General features: G+C 43.8%; 1 protein-coding gene across 3 annotated transcripts in view; it reads left to right on the top strand.

Moving 5' to 3' along the window:
* The first annotated feature begins 2,434 nt into the window (after positions 1-2,434).
* Positions 2,435-14,167, top strand: part of RNF122 (ring finger protein 122) — a 58,023-nt gene continuing 46,290 nt past the window's right edge. For 2 of the 3 annotated variants that reach the window (XM_060787469.2, XM_060787470.2), the window contains exon 1: positions 2,436-2,702. In XM_060787469.2, the coding sequence (XP_060643452.1) occupies positions 2,678-2,702 (25 nt within the window). In that variant the 5' untranslated portion in view covers positions 2,436-2,677. Of the gene's footprint in view, positions 2,703-14,167 lie in introns of all 3 variants that reach the window. The other variant, XM_060787472.2, reaches the window with a different exon arrangement.

A 14,167-nucleotide genomic window follows, 5' to 3' on the forward strand; every position in this document is an offset into this window, starting at 1 on the left:
GTGTCTCTGGATGTAGTTTACCAACATCCAGAGACATCTTGACCACCACCAACAATAGACCGGGACCACATTTGGCACACAGAACCCCATGACCAACTGAACATACTGGAGAGGTTTGGGGGGAACTGACCTTCATTTGTGGGAATTGTAGTTCACCTACATCCAGAGATATCTTGACCACCAACAATAAACCGGGACCACATTTGGCACACAGAACCCCATGACCAACTGAACATACTGGAGAGGTTTGGGGGGAACTGACCTTCATTTGTGGGAGTTGTAGTTCACCTACATCCAGAGATACCTTGACCACCACCAACAATAGACCAGGACCACATTTGGCACACAAAACCCCATGACCAACTGAACATACTGGAGAGGTTTGGGGGAACTGACCTTCATTTGTGGGAGTTGTAGTTCACCTACATCTGGAGACATCATGACCACCACTGACAATAGACCGGGACCAAACTTGGCACACAGAACCCCCACGACCAACTGAACCTACAGGAGGGGTTGGGGGGGGGGGAGAACTGACCCACCATGGTGGGAGGTGTAGTTTATCCTGCCGCCACAGATCACACTGAACCTTACCAATGATACATCCAGAGCAAATTTGCCCAACATAACCAACTTTAACCACTGATGGAGTTTCTTGGGGTTTACTTGGCATGACATCAGTTGTAGTTAATCCACAACTTTATGCGTTTTGTACAATTAAAAAACGCTAGTCTATATAAATAAAAATGTAGTGTTTGTTTGTGGGATTAACATAACTTTAAAAACACTGAACAAATTGACACCAAATTTGGACACAATACACCTATCGGGCCAACGAGTGACCATCACTCATAAAAATACTGAAAAACACAACAGAAGGGACTTAAAAAGCCAAAAAACAAAAAAGCAAAATGACGCTACAGCGCATGCGCAAAAACCAATCCCCTGGCAAACAAAACACACAATAGCATATCCACACTCTCTTCCAGACTACAGTTCCCAGCATCCCCTAGGCCAGGCCCTTTAGGAGAGGAGGATTCTTTCCTTCTTCCCTTCCTTCCTTCCTTCTTCCTTTCCGCCCTTTTTTTCCTTCTTTCTCTCCTTCCCTCCTTCCTTCTCTTTCTTTATTTCTTTCTCTCCTTCTTTCCCTCTTTCTCTCCTCCCTTCCTCCTTCCCTCCCTCCCTTCTTTCCTTTCTTCCTCCCTCCTTCCTTCTTTCCTTCCTCTCTCCTTTCTTTCCTTCTTTCCTCCCTTCCTCCTTCCCTCTCTCCCTTCCATTCTTTCCTTCCTTTCCTCCCTCCTTTCTTTCCTTCCTCCTTCCCTTCCTTCCTTCCTTCCTTTCCTTCTTTCTTTTTTTCCTCCCTCCCTCATTCCTTTCCTCCCTCCCTCCCTTCTTCATTCCTTTCCTTCTTTCTTTCATCCCTCCTTCCTTTCTTTCCTTCCTCCCTCCTTTCCATCCTTCCTTCTCTCCTTCCTTACTTCTCTTTCTTTCTTTCCTTCTTTCCTTCTCTCCTTCTTCCCCTCTTTCTCTCCCTCCTTCTCTCCTTCCTTCCTTCCTTTCTTCCTCCCTTCTTCCTTCCTTTCCTCCCTTCTTTATTTCCTTTTTTCCTCCCTCCCTCCTTCCTTTCATTCTTTCCTCCCTCCTTTCTTTCTTTCCTCCTTGCCTCCTTCCTTTCCACCCTTCTTTCTTTCTTTCCTTCCTTTCTTTCTTCCCTTCTTTCCTCCCTCCTTTCCTCCCTTCTTCCTTCCTTTCCTTCCTTCTTTCCTCCCTGCCTCCTTCCCTTCCTTTCTTTCCTTCCTTTCCTTCTTTCTTTCCTTCCGCCCTCCTTTCTTTCCTCCCTCCCTCCTTTCCTCCCTTCTTCCTTCCTTCCTTCTTTCCTCCCTCCCTCCTTCCTTCCTTTCTTTCTTTCCTTCCTCCCTCCCTCCTTTCTTTCCATCCATCCTTCCTACCTTCTCTCCTTCCTTACTTCTCTTTCTTACTTTCCTTCTCTCCTTCCCTCCTTCTTCCCCTCTTTCTCTCCCTCTTTCTCTCCTCCCTCCCTTCCTCCTTCCCTCCCTTCTTTCCTTCCTTCCTCCCTTCTTCCTTCCTTTCTTTCCTTCCTTCCTTCCTTCTTTCTTTCCTCCCTCCTTTCTTTCTTTCCTCCCTTCTTCCTCCCTCCCTTTCCTTTCCTCCCTCCTTCCTTTCTTTCCACCCTTCTTTCTTTCTTCCCTTCCTTTTTTTCCTCCCTTCTTTCTTCCCTTCCCTTCCTTTCCCTTCCCTTCCTTTCGGGTCCCTCTTATCCCAGGCTAGAGCCGCCTTCCAATGCCAGCCTATCCCAGCTCGTCTCTTATTTGCCCCCCAAAGAACGCATGCAAATAAGTCCGACTCGCTGAGGGCGACGATTGGCTGGCGGGGAATGTGGGCGGTGCTGGAGGGGCCTTGTTCCCCGCGCCTGGCCGCTCGCGCTCCGGCGGCGGGCGCTGATTGGAGGAGACGCGCGCTTCTGACCCGCCGGCTGAGTGTTGGGTCTCCCGCACGTCGGAATCCTGCTCTTCGGCCCCGCTTCTTCCGTGGCGAGGAGAAGGGAGAGCCGGCGACGTGCTTCGAAGCGCAGCCTTTTGTGGAGGAGAGCCTTGGGATTTCTCCCTCTGGGTCTTAAGTTTGGTTCTGGCCAACAGCGGCGACGCCGGAGACTCCGATGCACCCCTTCCAGTGGTGTAACGGTAAGCCATGATCGGTGCTTGCTTCCCAGTGCCTTCTTTCACCTTTCCCTTTGTCGGCTCTTTGCTTCTACTTTGGGGGGGGGGGGGGGGGGACAGCATCTCCTTCGGGTCTGATTCACGAACACAGCATCTCCTCCGTTCCACTCGAGTCCCATCTACACTCACCATTTAATTCAGTTCGAAACTACCTTCAAGCTACCACGGCCAGACCTCAAACTCCCTCAAAAGCAAGCCCTCCATGCGTCTCATCAGTGGATTGTGGAATGCCTCCTCATTCCCATTGACTCCTGGAGTAGATGCCTCTCCTTCCTCTTGTTTCGTTTCCTTGTAAGCTTCCCTTGGGTAGCATCCCTTGACACCTTTTTGCACAAAGAGCCCTCAAATAAGTACCCAGGACTAGTAAATATCGGCCCCTTCTACACTGCCCTATGCAATCCAGATTATTTGCTTTGAATTGGAGTATATGGCAGTGTAGACTCATATAATCCAGTTCAAAGCAGATAATTTGGATTATCTGTCTTGATAATCTAGTCAGTGGTTCTCAACCTGCGTGTCCCCAGGTGTTTTTGGGTCTCTATGGGATATAAAAGTATATATAAATAATAACTCCCAGAAATCCCAGCCAGTTTACCAGCTGTTGGGATTTCTGGGAGTTGAAGGCCAAAACATCTGGGGACACACAAGTTGAGAACATAGATTATTCTTTTTTTCCCTCTTTTTTTAGTACTTTCAATTTTATAGAGTATGTATTTTAATGAAAACTCTCAATAAAGATTGTTAATTTAAAAAAAAATAGAGAACCTAGATTATGCGCAATGTAAAAGGGGCCTGAGCCAATTTATTGACCTAGAATTATATAAAAACATGCTGGCCACATGACCTTGGAGGTGTCTACGGACAACGGTGGCTCTTCGGCTTGGAAACTGAGATGAGCACCAGTCCCCAGAGTCGGACAGGACTGGACTTAATGTCAGGGGAAAACCTTTACCATATAAAGGCCCAGCTTACTTATCCTAACGTATCTCTCTCTACGTTCCACCTCATAATTTCAGATCTACTGGGGAGGCCCTGCTCTCGGTCCCACCGGCGTCACAAACGCGTCTGGTGGGGATGAGGGACAGGGCCTTCTCAGTGGTGGCCCCCCACTTGTGGAATTCGCTCCCCAGTGAGATTAGATTGGCGTCCTCCCTCCTCACTTTTAGGAAAAAACTAAAGTCGTGGTTTTGGAGCCAGGCTTTTGGCTAGTGGACCTAGCTGCACTTAGACACTGAACTGGACCACAGGATTATGACAATTGGAAACAGATATGTGATTCTGATTAGGCGACTATGTTAGTAAATGAGTATGTGATTTTAATTAATGTTATTCTTAATTTTCTATGTATTTGATTTTATGTTGTTGTATTGATATTATGGCATTAAATTGTTACCCATGTAAGCCGCCCTGAGTCCCCCCTCGGGGGTAAGAAGGGCGGGGTAGAAACGATGTAAATAAATAAATGAATAAATAAATATTACACATATACTTACATACATCATACACACACCATACATATGCAAACTTATTTTTTGGTTGCAGGAGCTAAAGTCTACCCCCATTCCCCCAAAAGATATATGCCCAAAATAAACTAAATAAGGCCCCATCTACCATCCTTTATAAAATTCAGAACTGCTTTGAACTGAATTATATGGCAGTGTAGACTCATATAATCCAGTTCAAGGCAGATAATGTGGATTATCTGCCTTCGTAATCAATCTGGCTTATACGGCAGTGTAAATGGGGCCGGAGCCAATTTTTAGACCTGTAATTCAATATGTGTGGGCATATGTGTGTGTTTTGTTTTTGTTTGTTTGTTTGTTGTTTTTTGTCATGCCAGGAGCGACCTGAGAAACTGCAAGTCGCTTCTGGTGTGAGAGAATTGGCCGTCTGCAAGGACGTTGCCCAAGGGATACCCAGATGATTTGATGTTTCTATCATCCTTGTGGGAGGCTTCTCTCATGTTCCCGCATGAGGAGCTGGAGCTGATAGAGGGCTTATCTTCCTCTCCCCGGATTCGAACCTGCGACCTGTCAGTCTTTAGTCCTGCCGGCACAGGGGTTTAACCCACTGCGCCACCGGGGGCTCCATATGTGTATGTGATATATACACACACACACACACACACATCGATATATGTAGCATATATACATATATACACATTCACACACATATGTATACGATATATGTAGCATATATATATATATACACACACACACACACGCCATACATACATACACATACTTATTTTTTGGTTGCTGGGGCTAAAGTCTACCCCGCATTCCTCCAAGAGATGTATCCCCAAAGTAAACTATACAAGGCCTCATCTACACTGCCTTATGAAATCCAAATCATCTGCTTTGAACTGGATTATTAGGTAGTGTAGACTCATATAATCCAGTTCAAAGCAGATAATCTGGATTTTATATGGCCATGTTCTAGAGACATTCTCTCCTGACGTTTCGCCTGCATCTATGGCAAGCATCCTCAGAGGTAGTGAGGTCTGTTGGAACTAGGAAAATGGGTTTATATATCTATGTTATGACCAGCTCCAACAGACAAGAGTTCTTTGTCCCACCCTGGTCATTCCACAGATATATAAACCCATTTTCCTAGTTCCAACAGAAATGTCAGGAGAAAATGCCTCTAGAACATGGCCATATAGCCCGGAAAAACCTACAACAACCTATAGTTTTAGTTCTTGTTGTGGTGGGGGAACCCAAAACTGCTCCTTCTGGGAGGGAAGAAAGATGAAATGCCCCACCTGGAGATGGGGAAGTAAATGAGCATCTTTGCCAAACTTTTTCTTTAAATCCTATCTCTGTTCAATTTTGGGTTGAAGGAGGGGAAGCGTGTTAGTTTAGTAGGCCTAGCAGATGGTGACTGCTTTCGTAAAGGGCTACTGGTTAATTAAAAAGAGCCCAGTCCTCCTTGGGATGAGCCTGGATTAATTATTTCAGGCAGCTTTTTGTTCTCTGGTTTTCTTTATCCTCCTCCCTCTGGCTTTCATGAAATTGAACCAACCCCAACCCCTCTGGGCCATGTGCTTCAGAGACAATGGAAGGGAAAAGGAGGAGGAGGAGGAGGAGGAAGAGACTTATTTTGAGTACACACAGACACACTGAGGAGTCCGACTCATTGACTCTATTGATCTCTTCTGCGAAAACTCTCCTGCTGTTTTTGCCACCAAATCCACTGGGAGAGAAAAATATATATACAAACAATAACATTGTGTTGTCGACAGCTTTCATGACCAGAATCACAGGGTTGAGTGTGTGTTTTCAGGCTGAATGGCCATCTTCTGTTAGCATTCCCTCCTGAGGTTTTGCCTTCATCTGTGGCCGGCATCTTAACAGGTTCTGTTGCTAGTGAGGCAAGTCCTTATTTATTCTTTTATTATTTACTAGCTGTCCCCTGCCAGGCATTGCTGTGGCCCAGTCTGGTGATCTGGAAAATAAAGTAATGAGAAAGTGTTGGTTTCTAATATAGGTAATTCCTTGATGCTTGTGAGTAAACAGTATTTCTTGTTGTTTCTTTGTCAGTGTTGATGTGGAGAGTATCTGGTTTGCCTATAAATCCCAGTATATATATATATATATATATATAAATACTTATAACTTTATAAGTTATATAAATATAAATATAAATCCCAGTAACTACAAATCCCAAATGTCAAGGTCTATTTCCTCCAAACTCCATCTGTGTTCATATTTGGGCATATTCGTGCCAAGTTTGGCCCAGATCCATCATTGTTTGAGTCCACAGTGCTCTCTGGATGTAGGTGAACTACAACTCCCAAACTCAAGGGCAATGCCCACCAAACCCTTCCAGTGTGTTCTGTTGGTCATGGAAGTCCTGTATGCCATGTTTGGTAGAATTCCACCATTGGTGGAGTTCAGAATGCTCTTTGATTGTAGGTGAACTATAAATCCCAGCAACTACAACTCCCAAATGACAAGGTCTATTTCCCTTAAACTCCATCTGTGTTCATATTTGGGCATATGGAATATTCGTGCCAAGTTTGGTCCAGATCCATCATTGTTTGAGTCCACTGTGCTCTCTGGATGTGGGTGAACTATAATTCCCAAATTCAAGGTCAATGTCCACCAACCCTTCCAGTTTTTTCTGTTGGTCATGGGAGCCCTGTGTGCTAAGTTTGGCCCAATTCCATCATTGGTGGAGTTCAGAATGCCCTTTTATTGTAGGAAAACTATAAATCCCAGCAACGACAAAGTCAATTTTTTTGAGTGGAGGACATAAATTGGACTGTTAGGTGTCTTGTGTCCAAATTTGGTGTCAATTTCCCTCAGTGGTTTTTGAGTTCTGATGGTAGCGCGAACTAACATTACATTTTTATTTATATAGATGACATTTATATGCCGCCCTTCTCACCCTGAAGGGTACTCAGTGCAGCTTACTCTATATCAGTGGATCTCAACCATCTGAAGGCCACAACCCCTTAACAGAGTTCCTCAGGTTGTGTTGACCCCCAACCATAACATTATTTTCGTTGCTACTTCATAACTGTGATTTTGCTACTGTTCTGAATCGTAATGTCAGTATCTGATATGCAGGATGGATTATCATTCACTGGACCAAATTGGGCACAAAGACCCGATACATCCAAATTAGGGAGTTGTAGTTGCTGGATTTATAGTTCACCTACAATCAAAGAGAATTCGGTACTCCAACAATGATGGAATTGAACCAATCTTGGCACACATGACTCCCATGAGCAACAGAAAATACTGGAAGGGTTTGGTGGGCATTGATCTTGAGTTTGGGAGTTGTAGTTCACCTACATCCAGAGAGCACTGTGGAATCAGACAATGATGGATCTGGACCAAACTTGGCACAAATACTCAATATGAACAAACTTCAACACTGGTGTAGTTTGGGGAAAACAGGCCTTTGTCATTTGGGAGTTGTAGTTGCTGGGATTTTTAGTTCACCTATAATCAAAGATTATTCTGAACCGTACCAACAATAGAATTGGACCAGACTTCCCACACAAAATCCCCATGACCAACAGAAAATACTGTGTTTCCTAATGGTCTTTGGTGACCCCTCTGACACCCCCTCACGACCCCCCCAGGGGTCCCGACCCCCAGGTTGGGAAACACTGCTCTCTCTGTATATATCTATATAAATAAAAATGTAATTTTCATTTGTGGTATTCACAGAACTCGAAAACCACTGGGGGAATTGACACCAAATCTGGACACGAGACATCTAACAACCCAATGTATGTCCTTCACTCAAAAATTGATTTTGTCATTTGGGAGTTGTAGTTATCATAGAATCATAGAATCATAGAGTTGGAAGAGACCTCATGGGCCATCCAGTCCAACCCCTTGCCAAGAAGCAGGAATATTGCATTCAAATCACCCCTGACAAATGGCCATCCAGCCTCTGCTTAAAAGCTTCCAAAGAAGGAGCCTCCACCACACTCCGGGGCAGAGAGTTCCACTGCTGAACGGCTCTCACAGTCAGGAAGTTCTTCCTAATGTTCAGATGGAGAGTTCTTCCTAATGTTCAGTACAATCAAAGAGCATTCTGAACCCCACCAACAATGGAATTGAACTAAACTTGGCACACAGTTCTCCCATGACCAACAGAAAGTACTGGAAGGGTTCGGTAGGCAGTATCCTTTGGTTTTGGAGTTGTAGTTCACCTGCATCCAGAGATCACTGTGGACTCAAACAATGATGGATCTGGACCAAACTCTACACGAAGACTCAATATGCCCAAATGTGAACACTGGTGGAAAATAGAATCTTGACATTTGGGAATTGTAGTTGCTGGGATTTATAGTTCACCTACAATCACAGAGCATTCTGAACCCCACCAACCTTAGAATTGGGCCAAACCTCCCACACAGAACCCCCATGTGGGCCACAGCAACGCGTGGCAGGGGATGGCTAGTATATATATACACACACACACTATATATATATATATATATATATATATATATATATATATATAATTAGCATAGCACAATATCAGTATTAAATATTACTATATTGTATTATACCATTCAATTTGTATAATGTAGTATTATATGTAGTATAATACTACATTAAGGGTGCATCTTGCCATCGATATATATAGCATTTTAATGATTTATGGGATTTTAATTGTGTATTTTATGTTGTATTTAATAATCTGGTTTTCATGTATTTATCTATTTGCCTTATATGTGAAAGACCTATGGTCTAAGCATCGAATAAACTAAACCTAGTGAGGCAAGTGGTGTGTGTGTGTGTGTGTAGTATTCGTTTGTGGGATTAATATAGCTCCAAAACCATTGGGCAGATTGACACCAAATTTGGACACAATACACCTATCAGGCCAACAAGTGACCATCACTCATAAAAACACTGGAAAACACAGCAGAAAAGACTTAAAAAGCAAAAAAATAAATAAATAACAATGCATGCACGAAACCACGTATATACACATATATACACACACAAAACACATATATACAGACTGGGCTACAGCAACATGTGGCAGGGGGTGGCTAGGGTGTGTGTGTGTGTGTGGAATGTCCAGAGTGGGAGAAAGAACCCTTGTCTGAAGCCAGTGTGAGTGTTGCAACTGGCCACCATGATTTTCAGGACAGTCTAGAACAGTGGTTCTCAATCTGGGGTCCCCAAATGTTTTTGACCTTCAACTCCCAGAAATCTTAACAGCTGGTAAGCTGGCTGGGATTTCTGGGAGTTGTAGGCCAAAAACATCTGAGGACCCCAGGTTGAGAACCACTGGTCTAGAAGGGGCACCAGACGGCAGGAAGCACCTCCAAGGTTCAGGGCAGCATGCAGAACAGCTGCTGTGAATCAGGAGTCAGTGTTCTGGTATGGCTGTACCAGGAGCTCCAATTTTATTTGCTTTGTATTAAATGTTTGCTTGCAGTCCAAGGTTTCAGGGACTCTGCAGAAGGGTGGCTTCATTTGGTTGCAGTCATAGGGCAAGTCACCTGTCCATCATCGTTAAGTTTTGGTTTCGCCCCTTGCTCAGGGCAATTGGGAAGGGAAGGGAGCCATTTTTAGTTAGTCTCAGCAAGGAAAGCTAATGTACAGGACGTGTGCAAGCTTCCCCTGTACAAAAGCTTCAACCCATAAGACTTTCCGGGGGGAAACAGTCTTAAGAGTCTCCAAAGATTTCCAGGAAAACAGCCCTAAAGACCAAAGAACTCCAGCTGGAGAACATTTTAGCCTTTACTGGTAGGTCCACTCAGTGTTCGAGAAGCAGTTCGACCAGTAGCAGAGCCCACATCAGTAAGGGTTAGATTACAGTCAGCCTGGGAGAAGTTAAAAGGGGGATTTCCATTTAAAGTAAAGAAGAAGTTATTGAAGACAGTTGCCTGTCCTTCGTGGGCAAGATTAGGAAGTCACCAGTTGCATAAAGCTTGGAAGCATTTGTTTAGCTTTATTGAAGACAAGAGAAGTTTCTGTTTGATTGTTCATTAATAAAAGACTTTGTTATACTTCACAAGCCATCTAAAGGTCATTTGTGGTGGAAAACCTCTGAGAACTTCTCCTTGGGCCCCTTGGCTTCCCGCTGGGCAAAGGTTGCACGTCCTGTTCTAAAGAAAATTCTTTACAGGCCCAGCGTGCAACAGAACAGTCAGCCTAACATCACAATGGAGCTTCATGCTTCTCCACACACAGGAGAAGTGTAGAAACACCCCTACGTCTTGTGTTCTTACTCTAATAAGATATATCATACATTCCTCAGCTGCGAGCTGCTGAGAACATTCATGAATCCTCATCTAAGTAGCTGAGCTGAAATAGCCCACATACGAGACAAGCATGCATTATGCATTGGGTGTCTACTGCAGGTGGGTTGATGGATGTATGAGTCACAAATGACCCTGACTTCCTACAGCCCTGTTGTTAATTTAACTCAATAGTCCAGCCTTGAAACAGTGGAGTGATGGAGAGTCCTTTTGAGCACCTGCAGGATGCCATTATCTCACTCCCAAGTAAACAAAATCAGGTCACATATCGTTTTACGATTATAGTTGAGAGTCCTAAAGTTCATATAGAAAAAGTGATGTAAGAAATCAGTTTTCAACATTTGTACGGGGGTTGAATGAAAAGTAATGCCTCCACCTTTATAATTCCTCAACAGATGGCAGTATTGGTATGCGGCAGGTACTGGCTTGTTCAGTAGACTCTCCTCTACAGTTCTATTTTGGCAGGAAGCCTTAGAATTGAATAGTTGTGTTGTTAAAGTGCAAAATATGGAACCCTGCACAGATGGTTGGTCAATACGACTTAAGCAACATGCAGTCATTGAATTCTTGACAGCAGAAGGTGTCACCCCAAAGAGGATTCATCAGAGAATGCAAGCTGCTTATGGTGATTGTGTTGATGTGAGTACTGTGCATCGTTGGGCGAGTAAGTTTAAAGATGTTGAGGTGAGACCTTCTGCTGTCAAGAATTTAATGATTGCACGTTTCTTAAGTTTCATTGACCAACCATCTGCGCAGGGTTCCATATTTTGCACTTTAACAACACAACTGTTTAATCCCTAAACGACTCCAGCCCAGTTTACCTGTCCGAACGGATTCTCCCCTATGAACCATCAAGGTTGTTAAGATCTTCTGGAGGGGCCCTGCTCTCGGTCCCCCCATTTTCGCAATCGCGTCTGGTGAGGACGAGGGACAGGGCCTTCTCGGTGGTGGCCCCTCGGCTTTGGGACTCTCTCCCGATGAAGATCAGATCTGCCCCTTCCCTCCTGAATTTCAGAAAGCTGGTAAAATCTTGGTTTTGGAACATAGCATTCTCAGAATGATGATCGAGTCAATAACTGTTGACCACACGGGCGTAAGATGATGAATTTGTGATTACCTTGACGACTTGGCTTTATGCAACTATTTGATCTGTATTTTAATATATTGTAATGTATTAATGTACTATGATGTTATTATGTTTTAACTTATTTGTATATGAATTTCCTGTTGTTAGCCAGCCTGAGTCCCTCTTCAGAGGTCGAGAAGACCGGGTTATAAAAGCTCTAAATAAATTAATAATAAATAAATAAATGATAAATGATGCTAAGTCTTCCTGCCAAAATGGAACTGTAGAGGAGATGTTTTTAAAGTGTTGAAGGTTTTCATAGCCGGAATCACTGGGTTGGTGAGAGTTTTCTGGGTTGTATGGCCATGTTCCAGAAGCATTCTCTCCTGATATTTTGCCTGCATCTATGGTAGGCACCCGCAGAGGTTATGAGGTCTGTTGGAAACTAGACAAGTGGGGTTTATATATCTGTGGAATAATATCCAAGGTGGGAGAAAGAACTCTTGTCTGTTGGAGGAAAGTGTGAATGTTGCAACTGGCTACTTGCAGCTTCAAAGCCTGGTTGCTTCTTGCCAGGGGAATCCTTTGTTGGGAGGTGTTCGCTGACTGTTCCCTGATTGTTTCATGCCTGGAATTTCCCTGGTTTTTTTTCTTAGTGTTGTTCTTTATTGAGACAAGAGTTCTTTCTCCCACAAATAAATAAACCCCACTTGCCTAGTTTCCAACAGACCTCACAACCTCTGAGGATGCCTGCCATAGATGTAGGGGAAACGTCAGGAGAGAATGCATCTGGAACATGGTCATACAGCCTGTAAAACTCACAACAACACAAAGGTGGGTTTCTTTTCTTTCTTTCTTTTTTAGAGCTTCAAAATTCAAGTCAAATAGGAGTGATGACAAGTCAGATTATCGTGTCAGAAGCGAATTGATAATATACTGTTGAGTTGTTAGCTGGTTTGAATCTCTGTATGTAGAGAAACAGCAAAATATAAATAAACGTAATAATAAACATAAGAAGGAGAAGGAGAAGAAGAAGAAGAAGAAGAAGAAGAAGAAGAAGAAGGGCAGAATATAAATTATTATTATTATTCTGCCCTTCTCCCTGAAGAAACTCAAAATAGATTACAGCTTATAAACAGACACAGGGAAACAATGAAACACAAACAACAATTCAATGAAACACAAACAACAAAGGCAAAGGCTTCTCCTTTCATTTCCGGTTCTGGAGGCAGTGCTCAACTCCGGCTCTGGGGAAAGTATTAATCTCAATTTCCAAGCCAAAGAGAATTGAAAGTATTGGGTGAGTTTTGATTCTTAAGCCTTTACGTGCCTGCCCCCCCCCCCCCCCCCCCTGTGTTTCTTAATATCTATTCATATATCCTAGTGATTCCCAACCTTTTTTTGACTAGGAGCCAGTTTGACTAGGGACTACTCTCCAGCATTAGTACCAAAAGGGTTATGAATCAGTTTTGGTCAGCTTTAGATAGTTTGGTTAGTTGGGGTGCTAATTCAGAAAATTGCATTGGACAGACCACATCTCTAGTTTCTGATACAGAACATATGCCATCCAGTAGTCGCCATCTGCTCACCCACAGAAAACCATATTTAATAAATCTCGGCACTGTAAAAGTGAGCCCCCTGTGATTAAACCTTTGTTCTGGCAGGACTGAAGACCGACAGGTACCAGGTTCGAATCTGGAGAGAGCGCGGATGAGTTCCCTCTGTCAGCTCTAGCTCCCAATGCAGGGACATGAGAGAAGCCTCCTATAAGGATGGTAAAACATCAGAAAACATCCGGTCATCCCCTGGGCAATGTCCTTGCAGACAACCAACTCTCACACACCAGAAGCGACTTGCAGTTTCTCAAGTCGCTCCTGACATTTTTAAAAAAGCCGTAAAAGGGTTTTGCGATACCAGTCACTCTTGTTGCAACAGCATAGTAATGGTGAGACCGTAGACTATATTTTAGTTCTTACGGACCACTGGTGGTCCATGGACCACAGGTTGGGAACCACTTATTTATTTATCATGTCAGGAGCAAACCAAACAGTTGTATTGCATTTTTAACAAACAAACAAAGCACAAAGTTTGCAAGCTTGGTAGTTGATTGAATGTCCTTTGACCAGTATCTGGCCACTTGGAGTGCCTCTGGTGTTATTATAAGAATGTCCCCATTGTGCATGTGGCAGGGCTCAGGTTGCATTGCAGCAGGTGGTCTATAGTTTGCTTTTCTCCACACTCACATGTTGTGGATTCCACTTTGTAGCCCCATTTCTGAAGGTTGGCTCTGTATCTCGTGGTGCCCGAGCGCAGTCTGTCCAGCACCTTCCAAGTCGCCCAGTTTTTGTGTGCCCAGAGGGGAATCTCTCATTTGGTATCAGCCATTGATTGAGGTTCTGGGTTTGAGCCTGCCACCTTTGGACTCTCGCTTGCTGGGATGTTCCAGCAAGTGATAATGCGGCATGTCTTATTAAGAGCCACATCTACTGCTTTAGTGTGGTGGGATGTGTTCCATACAAAACTTACGAATTAGATACAACTTACGAAAATTGATTTTTTCCACAGATGGTGTTTTATTATCATGAAGCCCAGTGAGTTTCCTTAAGATTGTTAAGTGTG

This window comes from Anolis sagrei, chromosome 7, assembly GCF_037176765.1.
Source record: "Anolis sagrei isolate rAnoSag1 chromosome 7, rAnoSag1.mat, whole genome shotgun sequence".
Lineage (NCBI taxonomy): Eukaryota > Metazoa > Chordata > Lepidosauria > Squamata > Dactyloidae > Anolis > Anolis sagrei.